General features: G+C 36.0%; 1 protein-coding gene across 15 annotated transcripts in view; it reads left to right on the forward strand.

Annotated features, from left to right (window-relative positions):
* The first annotated feature begins 3,001 nt into the window (after positions 1-3,001).
* The window catches only part of LOC138693422 (zinc finger protein 235-like), a 42,644-nt gene continuing 26,658 nt past the window's right edge, over positions 3,002-18,987 (forward strand). For 3 of the 15 annotated variants that reach the window (XR_011330329.1, XM_069817471.1, XM_069817477.1), the window contains exons 1-4: positions 6,289-6,735; positions 10,221-10,309; positions 10,406-10,549; positions 13,188-13,279. Coding sequence is in view for 14 of the 15 variants with exons in the window: in XM_069817471.1 (XP_069673572.1) it covers positions 6,369-6,735; positions 10,221-10,309; positions 10,406-10,549; positions 13,188-13,271 (684 nt within the window). In the remaining variant the exon portion in view is untranslated. Of the gene's footprint in view, positions 3,519-6,284; positions 6,736-6,827; positions 6,854-8,060; positions 8,212-8,344; positions 8,385-10,220; positions 10,310-10,405; positions 10,550-13,187; positions 13,280-16,255; positions 18,871-18,987 lie in introns of those variants that run through there. The other 12 variants (XM_069817451.1, XM_069817445.1, XM_069817410.1 and 9 more) reach the window with 11 other exon arrangements.

Below are 18,987 nucleotides of genomic sequence, written 5' to 3' on the forward strand. Positions count from 1 at the left end.
AATAATAATAATAATAATAATAATAATAATAATGATTTATTTAACCTGGCAGAGTTAAGGCAAATAAGGTTCTTAGGAAAATATTTGGGGCAAAGAGGAGAATGGAGAAATTTACACAACGCAGAACTTCATGCATTGTATTCTTCACCTGACATAATTAGGAACATTAAATCCAGACGTTTGAGATTGTCAGGGCATGTAGCACATGTGCGCGAATCCAGAAATGCATATAGAGTGTTGGAAGGCCGGAGGGAAAAATACCTGTAGGGAGGCCGAGACGTAGATGGGAGGATAATATAAAATGGATTTGAGGAAGGTGGGATATGATGATAGAGACTGGATTAATCTTGCACAGGATAGGGACCGATGGCGGGCTTATGTGAGGGCGGCAATGGCCCTGCGGATTCCTTAAAAGTCATTTATAAGTATAACTAATATCATGTAGTATGAACTGAAGAGCAATATATATATATATATATATATATATATATATATATATATATATATATATTTTTTTTTTTTTATCATAATTTTTCTCATACTATGTATCATCAAATTTAATCATTGTTACTGTTACAATCTTATCAAGAAATTTAAATTTTGTAGCCCTATTATATTTGTTATTTAGGCAGTCTCCTATGTCAGAAAGAATGTTCAGTATTAAATTATGTAGGTCTAATAAATAATACTAACAGTAGGTACGCGTCTGTAATTAATGTGACATTACTGGTACCAATTTTACGGCCTATTTAAATAGACCATACATTACCCTCATTTTAGGTACCTAATTACGTATTTTAAAGAGAAAGTTTAATATATACTCCGACGTGGTAGCTAACATTCCGAGAAAAATACTGGTAGGACTATATTTCTTAAAATGTTTTCTTTCCGATCATACAACATTTAGATCGGGATCTTAACGGGAAACAAATGCAAACATGCACCGTCTCAGTTGTCCCAGATCGCAGTATTCTGAAACGTTCGGTTTTGTGCTAAGATATTGAAGGACTCACGACAGAAAGGGATAGATCAATAAGAAGTCTGACGTCAGATGAAACCGTTGCCATGGAGATCGCCATCTTGTTTTCCAAACAACTCCAATTCCTGCATTGTGTGTTATGTTGTTACAGTTCTAGCGTACTTTTATAATGTTAAATTAAAGTATAAAAGTAGTTTAAGTAGCTTAAGTACATTTTTAGAAGTTGTGTTAATTTTTATATTCGTACGTGTGTATATTCAAAGTACACGAGGTTTAGTTATCACAGTATACCGGTAGGCCTACATCAAGATGGTAATGTGTTTCGTCCCTGGCTGCAGGCACTATAGTGAGAGAGATTTTTGTAGGTATTTTTCATTTCCGAAGGAGAAGAATAAAGCCAAGGAATGGATAACTGCTATTAGGTTTGTATAAAAAACGTACCTTTATACACAAATATCAGAGTTAAAATTAAGAAAATTTAGGCCTAGCCTATAGTAATGCTTCTATTGTACGTGATTTTATTAATCGTTTTGCAGGAGAGCTGACAGAGAACCGTCAAAATACTCCCTTGTCTGCAGTTGTCATTTCAAAAATGGCATTAAAGAAGAAGGTCCCTCACTGTTTGTCAGAAATTCAGGAGGATCTAAGAAAAAGAAAGAGAATAAAAGGCTAGTAAGTCTACAGCTTTATATGCAGTGTCTGCTTCTGAGATTTTTGCTCGGTAGGACCGGACTAGAATTTTTTCCCTATATTTACGTCTGATCACATCGGATACATACCACAGACAGCATTGGCAGGAAGCTAACAGAAACAATTAACATAAATAAGTTTTGATTGTATAAAGTCAAATAGTGTCAACATACTTAACTTAATAACTTAGCCTTCTGAGGACTAGATACATTTTGTTACATAGGCGACTATGTGGGGTGTTTCTTCACCCCAACTGATTATTTGAGATAAGTATTTCTGTTCCTTTTTTTAAATATATTTATTCACAAAAGGATAACAGGACAGTAAACGAGTCTTAATAATGAACATTGCTGTAAAACTGAGGCTACCAACAATGTTTACAAACAGTTTAATTTCTTATTACATAAAATAAGGAGAAAAAACATCATACAATTTATTCTTTCTATGCACTCTCAGTAACTGAGGCTCAGCAATGAACCAATTTTGTTTTATTATTTTAGTAGGTTATTTTACGACGCTTTATCAACATCTTAGGTTATTTAGCGTCTGAATGAGATGAAGGTGATAATGCCGATGAAATGAGTCCGGGGTCCAGCACCGAAAGTTACCCAGCATTTGCTCACATTGGATTGAGGGGAAAACCCCGGAAAAAACCTCAGCCAGGTAACTTGCCCCTACCGTGAATCGAATCTGGGCCACCTGGTTTCGCGGCCAGACGTGATAACCGTTACTCCACAGGTGTGGACCAATGAACCAATGTGGACACATAGGCCTAACTAGTAGATGGGGTGTTGAAACACTCCACACAGTCTTTACTGTCACTTTTTAACTTGGAACTTAAACTGAGAGAATTCGATCTGGCATCGAGATGGGAATTCGGTGTGGCTTAGTGGATAGAGTGTCAGCACGTAGAGCTGAAAACCCAGGTTCAAATCCCGGTGCTGGAGAGATCTTTTCTCCGTTCCAATCATTCTTCATAAAATTTTGACGCAGAATTTCTGCACGGAAATATCATATGTACTTCGGTACATCATAATAATATATTGATTTTATTTATTTTTTATGTTTTGTAGATTAGGCTATATTTATATTGGTAGTAGCCTACCAATTTTACAACAATGTTATTTAAATATTTGAATATGTTCCACATTTTAACTTATTGGTTCATTTTTGAGGATCACTTTCTGTCGTACTGTCTCGAAGTGTGGTTTATTTCTGCCTTTGACTACTACTAATTTAACGTAATAGACGCTAGCAGTATAAATACTGTAGTATTTTTTGATGCTATACTAAACAAGTGAATAATTCCGTATGTCAGATTTGTGAAGTGTATGTTATTTTTGTAGGATACCAGGAGAGAAACGCTCAGATGTTAAGGCAGCTTGTCTCAAGGCAATCAGGAGGAAAGATTGGATCTCATCTAAAAATTCAGCAGTCTGTTCGCTACATTTTCTTGATGAGGATTTGGACAGAACAGGTCTAAATGTGCCCCCTCATCAGATTGCCGTACCGTCTATTTTTCCATCCTGCTCTACCTACCTTCAATCAAAAAAGAAGACAAGAAGGCCTTCTAAGAATAGGAGTTCTCCGGAAAGTGATAACCAGAGTGCTAGTGATGTTAGCGGTAAATTAACACAAACTGTTTGTAAGATAGAGGAAACTGACAAATCTATTTCACCTCAGCAAAGTGATGTTGAAATGATAGCACTTACAAGTGAAGAATTGAACGCACCTAATGCTAGCAATGTAGTATTCACATCAAGCCAAGATGAACTATCATTTTTTCCCGCGCCTTGCAACAGTTTGCCAACTGTTCAAAAGTCATTTCTCTGCGAGAGTGCTACTGAAGGTAGGCATGATTTATTTACCTACTTGGCTTCTATAGAGGATTCCAGGTTAAGAAAAATGCATTGGGCATATGGTGCTATTCCATCAAATGACCAGTTACCGTAGGAATGCCTACCTACCACACAGCTTTTACAGTGTACTAGGCAGGGTCCATAAAACCAAGCTTTATTCTTAACCTGGAATGCTCTGTAGTCCAGTTATATGTACTGACAACAAAAGAAAAATTAAGGGGCGACGCTAATTTGGGACTGAAATAAAAGTCGAAATTTGCTCTGATATTGGTTGCTGGGAGATAGATGCAAAGAGGTGGGATCGCTGTGGCCAATTGCAGTGGACAGCAGGGATAGCAGAATCACTCAGGCCAATTGGGATAGATACAAAGATAAAAATACCATCACTCCCGTTACATTACACAAATCATATCTTCAAGATTACGCGTTTACCTACTAAATCTATACAGTATGAATACTGGTACACTCACCTCAGTATTATAGCAGGTATAGCAATGCTGCAGCTCGAAAAAAATGGTATAGACAACAATATTTCACAATATCATTAATTTCTTTGTGTAATAATTTCCGCATTGGAATCTCAATGGACTCCCAACCCCTCACACTTTGATACACAAAGTTGAGGCTTTATCCTCCTGTGTGCTATAATAAAATCCAATACTTCGTTTTCTGTCTTGTCCGAGGTGCTTTGTAGTCATTCTTCACCTTTACTCCCCAGCAACATATAATTACGTGAGAAAATACAGTAACAATTTCTTCCTAATGAAAGAACCTTAAGGTCATGATTTAGACCCCAGATGTTTAGGCATTTAGACCTATACTTAAAAAAGACAAGCAAAAAAGTCAATTAAAAACATGAAAAAGGGCACTGTAAATCTAGAAAAGGCACTACAGACATACAAAAAAGGCAATTAAAATGATATAGCCTACTTGTAAGAAAAGGCGTAATATAATTTATCACGTTATTTATATGATATTTATTTTACATACCTAGTCATTACGAGGCAGATTTGTTTTATTTCCTGTAACCCAATATTTTGCCTACAGTTTGCACTTTTCACTAATGGCATTTGGGTAGGTGGAAGGAGATTTTAAACATACTCTTGATTTCATTTAAATAATAAAATATGTTTTATGAAGTGTTAAAATATAGGATAGTCAACATTAAACTCACACATAAGAAGGGTACGTAATTTGAAAGCAGTAAAATGTTGATTGTTAAAATAATTGAAAATAGTAAATAAATAAATAAGCTATACTTCCAGTTAATTAAAAAAAATAGACACTTAATCTTCAATTTTACAGCAAGCTAGGTTAAATAGACAAAATAAAAATTGCCTCTATTACTCCCAAATACCTCGAAATGCATTTCAGTCTGTATAACTTTGACATGTCAAGTCAGTAATAAACGGCATTTTGCGAAACATCTGGGCTGTAGTCATGATACTGCATAGTAAACTGTGAACATGAGTTTACAGAAGAATGTATAAGGGCTCTGTTTTCGTAAGTACACTACGAGGCGCGTCCATAAAGTGACTTTTCCGCTCATCCCAAAGCTAGCAAACCATATGTTGCGCGAAGCGACTACGTGTATGTGATAGAGTAATGTCCTGGCATGGCACATGCGTTAGCGGAACTTCCCTAGTGCTCTCAGTAGCTTTGTTTCATTGGTTGAAGATGGACGTTCCTATTCCAGCACCCGCCGCGTGAAGTGCGGTCAGTGATAAAGTTTTTGAATGTACAGGGCATAGCGCCGATTGAAATTGATCGTCAGCTGTGCCAGGTCTATGGGCAAGCAGACGGTGGATTGCTGCTGTAGCCAATTTTCAGCAGGACGCCAAAATGTTCATGACAAGGAGCGCAGTGGGAGGTCAACCATCATCACAGACGACGTTGTGGAGCAATGCACCATCTACTTGCTCATGACATTAGACCCATAATAATAATAATAATAATAATAATAATAATAATAATAATAATCAAATTGTTATTCGAATGATAAAAGCATTCGATAACTTTTATTCGAATAAATTAATCGATTATTAATATTATTCGAGAACAGATTATTCGATTCTGTCCATCACTACCGTAATTTTTTTTATTTTTTATGTTCGTAATTTTCTTCATTATGTTTCTAAATACAAAATAAATATATGCTAATAAGGCGTTTTTGCTCTGTTTTCTAAATCTTGCGACCTCCCTCATCTCTTTATACAATCCCCCAGGGGGTCACGACACACACTTTTGGAACCACTGCTTAAAACATTTAACTTGTTTTAAGAACTGCGACAAATTAACAAGCGATTCCACTGCAAGTGATGAAGGGAATTAACAGCTATTTAACACTGCAGCTGGGAATATTATATTTTTGTTGGATATCGATCTGTGTTGATTCTGTAACAGTAGGTTTGTTCTAACAAACAATTCAGAACGCGTTTCGAACTAAATATCGAATATATTTCGACGCATGCGCCGGTTAAGTACGTTCTCAGGATCTAGTTCGGGATTTTACGTTGTTGAAACATTTCTTTAACTCTTCTTTTACGACCTTCTGAGTTTCTTCTCATATTAAAATTATATTCATCTTCCGAACTTAATTCGTCATAAAATATAAGGTGTGTCAAAAGTCACTTTCCCCAATATTCCTTCTTAGGTTCCATACTTGTACACATATACAGATGTCATAACTTGAATAAACTAATAGCTGGTGAAATAATTGGTGGGTTGACAACCATGTTCCTGTGTCAATTGTTTTTTTCAATGTCATGTCTTGTTATTGTTGTTGTTTTGTTTTATTGCGTTAGGTTGCTTCTATATGCAATACGTGCTTGTTTCTTACAATGAATCGCAAATTAACCACAGAACAACGTATTTTTGTGCTACAACGTTGGTGGAAGTACAGTAAGAACACAGCATTGGTGATAGCAGACTTTGTGACAAGATTTCCTGATGTTCAACCGCCATCACGCCAAGCGATTAGAAACTTGAACAGACGACATGAGCAAACGGGTAGTGTTATGGATCTACCACGAAGCGGACGACCAAGAACTGTTAGAACGGAAGAAAATGCTCAGCTCGTTGCTCAGAGTTACGTCAGCAGGCCATCTAAGTCCATCAGAAGGAGATCTCTCGAACTGGGGATTAATCGTTCCACTTTAAGACGCCTATTAAACGATAATCTGGAACTGAGACCATATCGACCAAATCGTGAGTTATGTTCCGTCACCTGTAAATCAGTGTCTAAACAACGTGAATTGTATATCGAGAAACAGGGCCTCCATTTTGAACATCTGTAAAGGGATGTGTAGTCAAATGTAAATTGAATGTAATTAAATGTAAGGAAGTGTTTGGGGAAAGCAACTTTTAACCCACTCTGTATACTGTATCACTATTGCCTACCAAATTACTCATGATCGACTATTTTCTTATTTTAAACTGCCCATTCTCGAAGCGTTTTAACCTCAACTTCGGATTAAACCATTTGCGCATACGTGTGCAGTATAGCATTCCCAGTTCCTGCTCTTAATCGAGAATCAATTTCATTCGTTCCGAATAAGTTCCAAAGCACATTGAAACAGGAAGCTGGAAGTTCAGAACCCGTTCTGAATCGGTTCAAGTCATGTGAAACACTTATTGAGCTATTGCGCATGAGCAGACAATTCAGAATCGATTCTGAACCATGGCGGAACAAATCGTGTTCATTCGAGTTATACGTTTCGTTCGTTTTTACCTTTTGGTTTTTATGTATGTATATTGTTAATACTGCCGTTAGCTTTCATCGGCTGTGAATGAGAGTTTAACGGAAACTAATGCAAACAAAATAGGCTAATGTCATGACAGGATGTAAAAAAAAAAAAAAAAAACTTTCTCACACAATCATTCCAGATTGAAGATTGTTTAATGTCTGACAAAAACTTATTGAAGCTTACCACGCAAAATTCTGTTTCGTTAGCTTTTCATTTGATATTCTTTCGATTTCATAGCCTTACCACTCTTCGTATTGCGTGCCTATTTTCTGTATGTATGTACAAATTTATTTACGGTACGATATGTTCCTTTCTCTGCAAGCAGTAAACTTGATATTTAAGTTTTATCTGGTAATTGCGTGCAGCGAAATAATTAGGTAGATCTTTGTTTTTTTTGTTAAGGTAAATTGCAGGGTTTCATACTGTATATACAGTATTTAGGACAATGAGTTTTGTTACTGCATTACGTAGACCTATTCTTCGAAATAGGATATACATTAAGCTTCATATTTTTACTGAAACTCTGTGATAAGAATGCTTCCCATCATTTCAAAGACGAGACGACGAGAGAAAAGTAGTTTCGTGCCTATTTACGTATGTCTCAAAGCAAGTAGTGAGTTTAAAATTTAAGTCATTGTAATCTAGACCAACATTTATATAGCCTTGGGCTAGGCTATTTAAGAAATATAAATACTACAACATTTGCGCGTAGGCCTACATCATTTTTCGTATTGCGGATGTCACTTGATTTAGGTACAGTACCGTTATGTGATAGGTGTGCTACATTCATAATTCAACTGGCAGTGGAAAAGACTTTTTTAGTTTTTTTAATTTGATATCATAATCCATGGGCTCTCAATCAATTAAAGATTGTGAGCGTCACACGCATGTAATATTAAGTGAGCGAGCACCATGAAATGGAATAGATTCAGTAGGAGTAAGTATATGAATACATAAAACAAATAAATAAACACAAATGAATTTTTGAAACACTCACCGTGATAATGATATCCTTGTATTTGAATGCACAAGGAAAAATCGCTTATAGCTACACGTAAACAGTCCTGCAGATGTGAATTAGTTAAATGGTCATCGGACTTTGTTCTTCAGGTATTTCGTAAGTGAGTTTTTTTTTTGGGGGGGGGGCATAAGTAGTTTGTCTCGAACATAGCCAGACAATTTGAAACACTCCGCAGTATTTGGAGCCTTTTTGTATATTCTGTCTTAAGCTCCCCAAAGACTATGATTTCTCCTTTTAAAACAAATATTTCAGAACTGAAAGAGACGGGAGATCTATCAATTCAAGTTCCTCACGTGCAGTCTTATTTATTCTCTTGAATAATGTCGATTTCTCTGTTTAAGTCCACACTAAATTGAAAGGGATTATAACCAAGAAATACGAGAAGCCCTATCGGGTCTGTAAAATATAATGGATGGATAGGAACACTTTTGTTCCGGATCGTACATCAAGAATGAGTTAAAGACAAAACTGTTGTATTATTAAGATTTTGTTCGTACAACAAAGTTTGAATTTGAAAAAGAACCTCAGGAGCGTTCGTGCTCACGAGCACTTTTTTACTTGCATGACGAAAGCACCAGATGTCATTAAAAGAGCATTATGGTATAATCTATCACATTCACGTCTAGAACAGATTATTACAATGTTAATCCCTTATTAGTTGCTATTTAAGTCTGTATGTTAGAGTCAATTCCGAGTTTAACTCTTTGTGCACTGTGCCAAACTTGAACATAGTAATAGTCTAAGCAACACTTTATCTTTGATAGTGGTAGTTAAGATTTCTGACGATATTAGAGGGGTTTGATGATGTATTAGCGAAATGACAGATAGTTCCAACGTTTGTCACAGGTACTCCCATACTCCAGAAGTCTGTCGCAAATACTAAATCTGTGACAGCCCCGTGGCCTGTAAAAGATAGCAGTGATTTTATTACACTTCTCTTTTGCGTACTGCTATTCAAATTTTACTTTGTTAAACATAAGTACGGAAACACTGGATGTAAATTTTTTATACTGAATTCGATGATTCTTTATTACAGCGTTACCACGTTAAGGTGCAATTGTATTCACGTCCTCGAGTTGTGTCGAGTCATAAGTTGTATACGAAAAAAAAAAAATTAGTGCCGACTCCAATTTCACACCGAAAATGACGGTCGAAAGTGCTGGTCGGTGGAGAGGTGCTGGCAGGCGAGATCGCTCGAGGGAGGTGGAAGGGGTAGGCGACAGGGAGGGGAAGCACATGCATCTCATATCCGTGCATTGCCTACTTTTCACACAGAAAAGGCGAGTTTTCGTAAGGATGAATTAGTGACAGGTTAGGTTATGTTAGTTTAGGCTTTTGGTATTCCTTGGAATAAAGGGCACATCCTAAACTAACCTAACTTGTCATTGATTCGACCTTACGAAAACCTTCTTCTCAGTGATCAATAAGGAAACTCACGGAAATGAAATGTATGTGCTGCCCCTCACTGCCGTCCACCCCTTCCACCTCGGCGGAGTGATACCTTCTGCTTGCATCACTCCATCGACTCCCACTATCACAGAAATCTTCGACCCTTATTTTGGGTGTGAAATTTGCGTCGGCATTCAATTTTTTTTCTTTACGGTATCTATGACTCGTCTAGGACACAATAACGTAAATATATTTCTACCGTAACTTGGTAATGCTATAATTACGGTATTCATTTATGCTATTAATTATTGTAATATAAATTTTTTATACGATGTTCCCAATTTATACTGGACTGTTGTACTAAATTTGTGTTGTAGCAAATCATTCCATTTACTGTTGTGATTTTACAATAATGTTCCATGTAATTCATTATTCCTATGTAGAAAATGTTAATTGCTTTTAGTAAGTATAATGCTAAAATTGTGTTGTGGTCGATGTGTGATTTTCAGACAAGTAAAACTATGTTTTCTTTTCAGTTGTCATGGATGGGATTAAAACAGAACCCGATGTAGATCCTTTGGCTCTTCAGAATCATATAATTGGAAATGGAGAATCCTTACTAATGGTGATTACATGATTTATCGTATTTCTATAAAAATGAATTTAGTATCCATAACTAAATTACAGTTTGTTTGTTTATAATATAATACTTGATGCACAGGTAGGAAACTCCTTGAAATTGGGTGTGGACAAGGTCAAGATGGAATCTTTCGACCCAAGTTATGGAGACATACCAGGCATAAAGGTCGAGGAAAATGAAGTTACCTATTTTCTTCCTGCAGTGAAGGCTGAAGCTGAAATTGAAGTAAGTTGCATTAATTTTAATGTAGCAACAGCCCTGACATTTTTAATTTAGCAAATTTTTGGCATGTAACGTCCATATTTGATCTAGGTATATCTGTAGAAAGAAATGGAAGGATTTGGTGAAACGATTTCTTACCCTGACGTCATTCGACTTAGATCGCCATGTATGTATGTCATATGTAGGGTTTTATTTCTCTCTGTTGCGGAGGAGGACCCAAAGGTTTGCACTGCGGTCTGAGGCTAAAATTATTGTGTTGACATTCTTAGATAGGGATGATTGTTTGAGTTTGCAGGATCTCATTCCTTTAAGTATCGTCATTCACTATTTGGTGCCATCTATTGATTTCATCCATATAACACCTGGTCATACAAAGTCCGCAATCAATACTCCTCCATTTTCCTGGTAGTTTTGTAGCTTTCTCAGTTCGATTCTGTCTATGCATATCACGTTACTACATCCTGTTGCGTTCTATATTGAGCTAAAGTTCACGTTATTGTAGGTATCTTGATTCACTGTTCGGTGTCATGTAGGTTCATAACATCAAAGTCCACAATGAATGATGAATGCCACTTCAATCCCGAGAATTTTCCAGCCTCCTCTGATAGATGTTATCTCTGTGCAAATCACGGTACTACATCCTGCTGGTGACCTAAATCTATTGAAAGATGACAGATGAAGTTGAATTTAATGAAGTGAAATGAGTCCGAGGTTCAGTACTGAAAGTTACCCAGCAATTGTACCTCAGTTATTTGAGGGGGTAACTTCGGGAAAAACCTCAACCAAGTAACTTGTACCAACCAGGATTTGAACCTGGGTCCACTGTTTTAAGGTCAGACATGCTGTTAGGTCTACATCACAGCATGGACCATATGAAGGGTTACCAAATGTCCAGATTTCACCGAGACTCCTCAATATTTGAAGAGTGGCTTGACACCTGTGGAGTAACGGTCAGCGCGTCTGGCTGCGAAACCAGGTGGCCCGGGTTCGAATCCCTGTCGGGGCAAGTTACCTGGTTGAGGTTTTTTCCGGGGTTTTCCCTCAACCCAATATGAGCAAATGCTTTCGGTGTTGGACCCCGGACTCATTTCACCGGCATTATCACCTTCATATCATTCAGACGCTAAATAACCTAGATGTTGATACAGCGTCGTAAAATAACCCAATAAAAAAAAAGAGTGGTTTGTTCTACATTCAGAGAGTTTACTTCTAACTAAAATCTGGACATTTTGAAACATTTTCTTCAAAGAATTCGGCATGTATGACCTCATCATGAAGAAGAGGGCAGTTTTTTTTCACAGTAATATACCAACGCTATAGACACCCATTTTTAGGGAGTTTTGGTCAGGATAAAAGTAGGCCTGCTGTTGCATTTATAGTATTCACCAGTGTAAAACTGTAGCCCATCATGACGGTTCTCTTTTTGCGTTTCTTCTTTCAAAAGTGATTGTATATCATGTTTTTTCTTCAAAAACGAAAATTACTGAAAAATGGCGAAAAAAAGTATAAATTGCTAAACCCTCATGAAATATTATAAACTCAAAATTTAAAAGAAAAGGCTGAAAATATACAATTTTTAAGAAAAAATTACAAAATAACTTACTTTTCACAATCGTAGCACTATACTTAAATATGTGTACCCATCTAGCAAAAAATGTACTTGAAAGGCATACCAAAGGTCTGCACAAACCAAACCTAACCTGTCACTGATCGTCGAACTTACAAAAACTCGCTTTCTATCTACTGTATCTACCAAAAAATGTACATGAAAGGCATACCAAAAGCCTGAACAAACCAAATCTAACCTTAATTGATCTCGACATTACGAAAAGTCGCTTATTCCATAGTTCCACAATTTTCACACATATTTATCTTACATTATAGCCTACAGTATTTTAACAGATAAAGATCGCAGCTCTTCAATATTCAACAATGGCCCCTCTGAAAATCCAAAAACCGTCCACTTTCTATTAATTAAATATTCACAAATCTGAGTTAAAATTGGTGCTCATTGACGAATTGAGCATAAAAAATAAAAAACGCAAAACCATCCATTGAGAAATTGGACATTCGTCTAAAAATAGACGGAAGAAGCTGAACCATCCATTGACAACTGTTGCACAAATGACATCTATCACAAAACAGGTAAAATCACAAAAATCAAATAAACACAAAAACATACTTCTTATTGTTTGACCGCCACATCTTAATAAATAAATGCTCTCAAACCTATATTAACTTCGAAAATGTGATTTTTATATTTTAACAGCATTGTCATGATGGGTAACATTATTACGTTCACCAGATCTTGCATTCTTTTTGTTCAGTTAAGGCCATTGTTTTGATTATATGAATACCATTTAAACGGCTTTAATGAGAGCACTCTACAAATTTATATACATGATCTTTCACCATTCACCATTCTTTCCAGTTGATTGTCGATTGTTCCATACAGTGTTTAAGCAGAGGAAAAGCTTATTTTGAGTAAACAGTGGTCAGATTGCTCACACATGGAATTGTTTCATTTTTCCAGTAACAATCCTGTTTTTCAATTTATATGTAATAATTTGCTCTTCATGAAATATTCCTACTTGAGTTCATATTGTGTTTAGTGTACAGCAATGGCATTTTGCTTATTTAGGAAGAGACGTGGAATGAGGATATAGTGAAAGAGGAGCATCTACCAGACGTGACAAAAGAAAACGATGGCTCAACAGAGAGGTAGGAATAAAGGTGTGAGTTGTCAGCATAAGTCTTACCTTTTGTGAAACAATTATATGGTAGTATATAGCTGCATCTAGACAATTCAATTTTTCTTTCAATTTTACACATTCATGTAATGCATTCAGTAGTGCATGAAACGCATTCAATTGTGCTTGCCTTTTTCCACTAGAAATGATAGTGCATGCGGAAATTGAAAGCTACTCATTGGTGATGGGTATCTTGTGCGTTATTTCGTTCAACAGTAGCATGTAGCGAGCAGCTGATTGTTGTATAACGAAAAAGCTTTTGGGGATCTATTTGATTATATGCTGTATAGATGATTTACCTAGTTGTTATAGTGCTGCCAGTAAACTGAAAATTGATTTGTTTGATGATGTTGGACTTTTTAAGATGAAAATGGAGGCAAGTATGATCAGCTTTGTTGAAGGTTATCGCAAGTACAAGTACATATGGAGTGTTCAGCCACAATTTTGGGAATGAACTGGGCCTAAATATTGAATTGATATTTAATATTTATTCATTTATATGCATACACGTAGTGAAGATGAAGTTCAACATGATGCACTATGTATGCACAAAATCTGCATGCATCTTAATTGAAAATTGCATGCATACACCCACAAAAAGTTGTTGTTGTTGTTTTCTAATGCCAGGCATGCATACACCCACAAAAAGTTGAACCGTGTACATGTACCTTATGAAGTTTAAATAATTTCGTGAGACGTTGAACATTAGAATGAAATATTCCTGTAAGTAAAATTTGAAAAAACGTGGGGGGGAGGAAAAAAAAAATAGAAAAAAAGAAATTTTGTTCGAATTCTACCAACAGTATTGAAATTATACATAAGAATCCAGTTCAATAAGTTAAATATTTTAAATTCTTAGCTTGCTTTCTCTTATACAAGAGAGGAACTTCTAGAAATGATTCAGTTTTGGAACCACACCATATGTATCATACTGCAAGCAGAATGCTTAAAGTTAGGTTGTACAGTGAAACTAGGTTGCATGGATAAATCATATAGTTACTACACAGGCGACATGAAAGTTCTTGAAGAAACTAGGCAACTTTCGCTGCATCCAATTTTTAGCAAAACTAGAGCAAGACATCAGCTTTGGTTGTTATTTTTTTTTTTAGGTTAGATATTTTTATAAATTTAAAGAATGAAGTCCAGACCTGTGAAGTAATGGTCAGTGAGTCAGGCCGCGAAACCAGGTGGCCCGGGTTCAAATCCCGATCAGGGCAAGTTACCTCGTATGGTTTTTTCCGGGGTTTTCCATCAACCCAATACTAGCAAATGCTGGGTAACTTTCGGTGCTGGACTCTGAACACATTTCACTGGCATTTTCACCTTCATTTCATTCAGATGCTAAATAACCTGAGATGTTGATACAGTGTCATAAAGTAAACCAATAAAATAAATAAAGAATGAAGTGGGGTATAGTGAGAAGGCTAATTGATTAGATATGCACCCAAAAAACAAAGCTTTTTGTAAAACTAGAACCATTTAATTTCAGAAACATAAACAACAGGCAAATGCATTGGTAAGATTTCTGAAGGCAGTGGCTTGAATATATTATGATGACTGAGGTCAAAGCAAAAATTAATCAGTTAAACATCTATATTAATGAAATTAGAAATGTATTATTGTTTACCCAGAAGAAAGGTGACCTTGACTGTGGTTGCTGATTATGATAAATACCTCAGATAAACTTGCTAGTATACGGATTATTACTCATTCCGAAAACATTAGTAACAATATATGTATGGAAATTATAAAGAATACTAATAATTTTAATAAAGTAACTTTGCAGTTGCTTAATCCAGTAAGAACTGTAAAAAATAGCTGAACTTCTCACTTCCTAAGCACAAAAGCAATGACCAGCAGATCTGCAGATTTTTACGTACCGTACACAATATTGCTATAGTATAATTCATATTACTAACTTGCTTCCCCCTACCACTGTATCTCATGCTCTTCATCTTGCAACAACAATATGATGAAGCAAAATGTCGTAAGCTATCGCATTGTATGTTTACAAGCCCGAAGTCTACTGATTTTCAGCTTCGGACTCATTCCTATTAGAGAAAATATAGATACACATAAATTTGTAATAAGCGTAGCTATGCACATGAAATTGTCTGACGAATATTATATAGATTCAGTGAGAAGTGCATTCACTTGTTTCCTCAACAGAACTTACGTTTGTGAAACGCCTGTAAGTGATAAAGCCTTAAATCTTGCAGCTTTTTCTCGCTATAATTTGAAACGTGTACTTTCGTGAAATAGACCCCATCCCACCTTTGTAAAAAGTCTTCTGTTCTGTGATGTCTTCAGATTTCTTGAGGGTTCTTCAGATGAAGTCGACCTGGTTGGCGAGTTGGTATAGCGCTGGCCTTCTATGCCCAAGGTTGCGGGTTCGATCCCGGGCCAGGTCGATGGCATTTAAGTGTGCTTAAATGCGACAGGCTCATGTCAGTAGATTTACTGGCATGTAAAAGAACTCCTGCGGGACAAAATTCCAGCACATCTGGCGACGCTGATATAACCTCTGCAGTTGCGAGCGTCGTTAAATAAAACATAACATTTAACATTCTTCAGATGAATTCACATCTATTGCCTCCTTAAGTGCTTGTTAACTTTGTACACAACTCTGTGTTGTGTTTGTGCTTGTGTGCATATGTTCTTTCGTGTATGCATGTATCGCAATTTGGCAAGTGAGTTAGTTTTGAGAAAACTGAGATTTTCCTTCCATACTATCAACGACATCGTCATTAAAATGATTATGATACTTTTGTTTGAAATTACAATTTCTTGTAGAAATAGATAATCCAGAACTCATTTTTATGATGATATAATGATTTTACTTCCTTAATGCCAGTAACGGTTTTAATATTATGTAAACATGTCATACAATATTTAGTGACGTCTGTTCTGATAAACTTGGCTTTTCTCTTCTTATCACAGATCTCTTGTTGATTTACAGGCCATTTCCATCTAATTCTCATGATGATAGGGAAAGTGAATATGCCCAAACATACATAGAACAGACAGAACAGTGTTCAGATGGCAGACATTTTAAGTGCGAACTTTGTGGTAAAGGATTCACTAAGCAGCGAAATCTAAAACAATACCAACATATTCACTCGGATGAGAAACGTTTTAAGTGCAATGTATGTGATAAAGGTTTTACATATCGTTGTGATCTTGAAAGACACACATCAACTCACACAAACAATAAACCTTTCAAATGCAAGATTTGTGCTAAATGTTTCATACAACGATATGAACTTCGAAGACATGAATTCACTCACACTAGAGAGAAATTCTTTAAATGCAACGAATGTGAGAAGAGTTTTAAACTTCAGCATCATCTTAGAATTCATACATTAACACATACAGCAGGTGAAAAGGTATTTAAGTGTAATATTTGTATGAAAGGGTTTAGGCAGCCTCATAGTCTTAAAGGTCATATGCGGCTACATTCAAAAGATAAACTCTCGATGCATAACTGTGGGGAGACATGTGAGACAAATGACATCAATTATATTAATACATATAACGAAGAGAGTGCATACAAATGTGATTTTTGTTCAGAGAGTTTTTGGTGTAAAAGAAATCTCGGGCGACATATCCTCAAACACACAGGTGAGAAGCCTTTCAAATGTGATATCTGTGACAAACGTTTTGTATATCCCAGTTCTTTGAAAGTACACAAACGCATTCATACTGGAGAAAAACCTTACAGATGTGACTTGTGTCATAGAAACTTCAGACAGCGCAATCATTTGAAAGTGCATGTATGTCACAAAGTAAAAAAAAAAAAGTTCAAATGTGACATTCTGGAGTGAGTTTAGTCGATTATAAAGATCCCAAAATGTAACATGTATATCACAAAGTAAAAAACCGCTCAGATCTGACATTCTGAAATGAGTTTTGTTGATTAGAACGACCCCAAAATGTAATATGTATATTACGAAGTCAAGAAAAAACCGCTCAGATGTTACATTCTGGAGTGAGTTTCGTTGATTATAAAAATCCCAAGATGTAATATGTATGTTACAAATTTAAAAAAAAAAAAAAAACGCTCAGATGTGACGTTTTTGAGTGAGTTTAGTTGATTATTTCGATTCCAAGATGTAATCTGTTCTGTTCACTCCCCATCAAGTAAGAATTTTTTTTCACTCTTCCTTCTGTTCACTTAAATATGATGCTGCAACGAACTTTCAGAATGCTGTGAATTCCCATAGTTATCCTCAGCAGTGCAAAATTGCCAAATCTCACTCTCTCGGAATGAAATATAAGCTCTCCTCTAATTCTGTGGTGTGCGTGACACTTTTCACTAGGAAACAGTTTTTCATTCTTTAAAATCTGAATTGTTTAATAATAACTTTGTAGGTTAAATAGAATTTTTTTTATCTTTTCGATATACCCGTCTTTCCCATATTTTTCTTAATGAAATGTGTTCATAGTCATAATAAGATATGCCATTAGGAAAGTCGAGGATAACAGAGAGGGTTTGGAATTGAACGGGTTACATCAGCTGCTTGTCTATGCGGATGATGTGAATGTGTTAGGAGAAAATCCACAAACGATTAGGGAAAACACGGGAATTTTACTGGAAGCTAGTAAAGAGATAGGTTTGGAAGTAAATCCCGAAAAGACAAAGTATATGATTATGTCTCGTGTCGAGAATATTGTACGAAATGGAAATATAAAAATTGGACATTTATCTTTTGAAGAGGTGGAGAAGTTCAAATATCTTGGAGCAACAGTAACAAATATAAATGATACTCGGGAGGAAATTAAACACAGAATAAATATGGGAAATGCCTGTTATTATTCGGTTGAGAAGCTTTTATCATCCAGTCTGCTGTCAAAAAATCTGAAAGTTTGAATTTATAGAACAGTTATAGTACCGGTTGTTCTTTATGCTTGTGAAACTTGGACTCTCACTTTGAGAGAGGAACATAGGTTAAGGGTGTTTGAGAATAAGGTGCTTAGGAAAATATTTGGGGCTAAGAGGGATGAAGTTACAGGAGAATGGAAAAAGTTACACAACACAGAACTGCACGCATTGTATTCTTCTCCAGACATAATTAGGAACATTAAATCCAGACGTTTGAGATGGGCAGGGTATGTAGCACGTATGGACGAATCCAGAAATGCATATAGAGTGTTAGTCGGAAGGCCGGAGGGAAAAAGACCCTTAGGGAGACCGAGACGTAGATGGGAAGATAATATTAAAATGGATTTGAGGGAGGTGGGATATGATGATAGAGAATGGATTAATCTTGCTCAGGATAGGGACTAATGGCGGACTTATGTGAGGGCGGCAATGAATCTCTGGGTTCCTTAAAAGCCAGTAAGTAAGTCATAATAAGATGTCTCAGCTATGCAATGAAAAACTTTCACAGAGGTACAAAATTTCTATGTAATCTGAGGCCTATCCACCATTGAACTTTGCAACTTCACAACATTTCACTTTTCAAAATAGTTGAAATCCAATCACGACATAATATTAGTTGCTCTTTGGATAGAACAGGTAACGTCATTTTTTTTTTGACCGAATTCTTTCAAGAACATAATCTTGAGTTGACATAATTAAACAATTTTCACAAAATTGTGACAAATTGAGGTTATGGAAATTTATCTTGTTTCTATGTACTCTTGTCTTGGGATCCTCGTCACTTGAATTACTTAATAGTAAATTTTCTC

The sequence above is a fragment of the Periplaneta americana genome, chromosome 2 (assembly GCF_040183065.1).
Source record: "Periplaneta americana isolate PAMFEO1 chromosome 2, P.americana_PAMFEO1_priV1, whole genome shotgun sequence".
Taxonomy (NCBI): Eukaryota; Metazoa; Arthropoda; class Insecta; order Blattodea; family Blattidae; genus Periplaneta; species Periplaneta americana.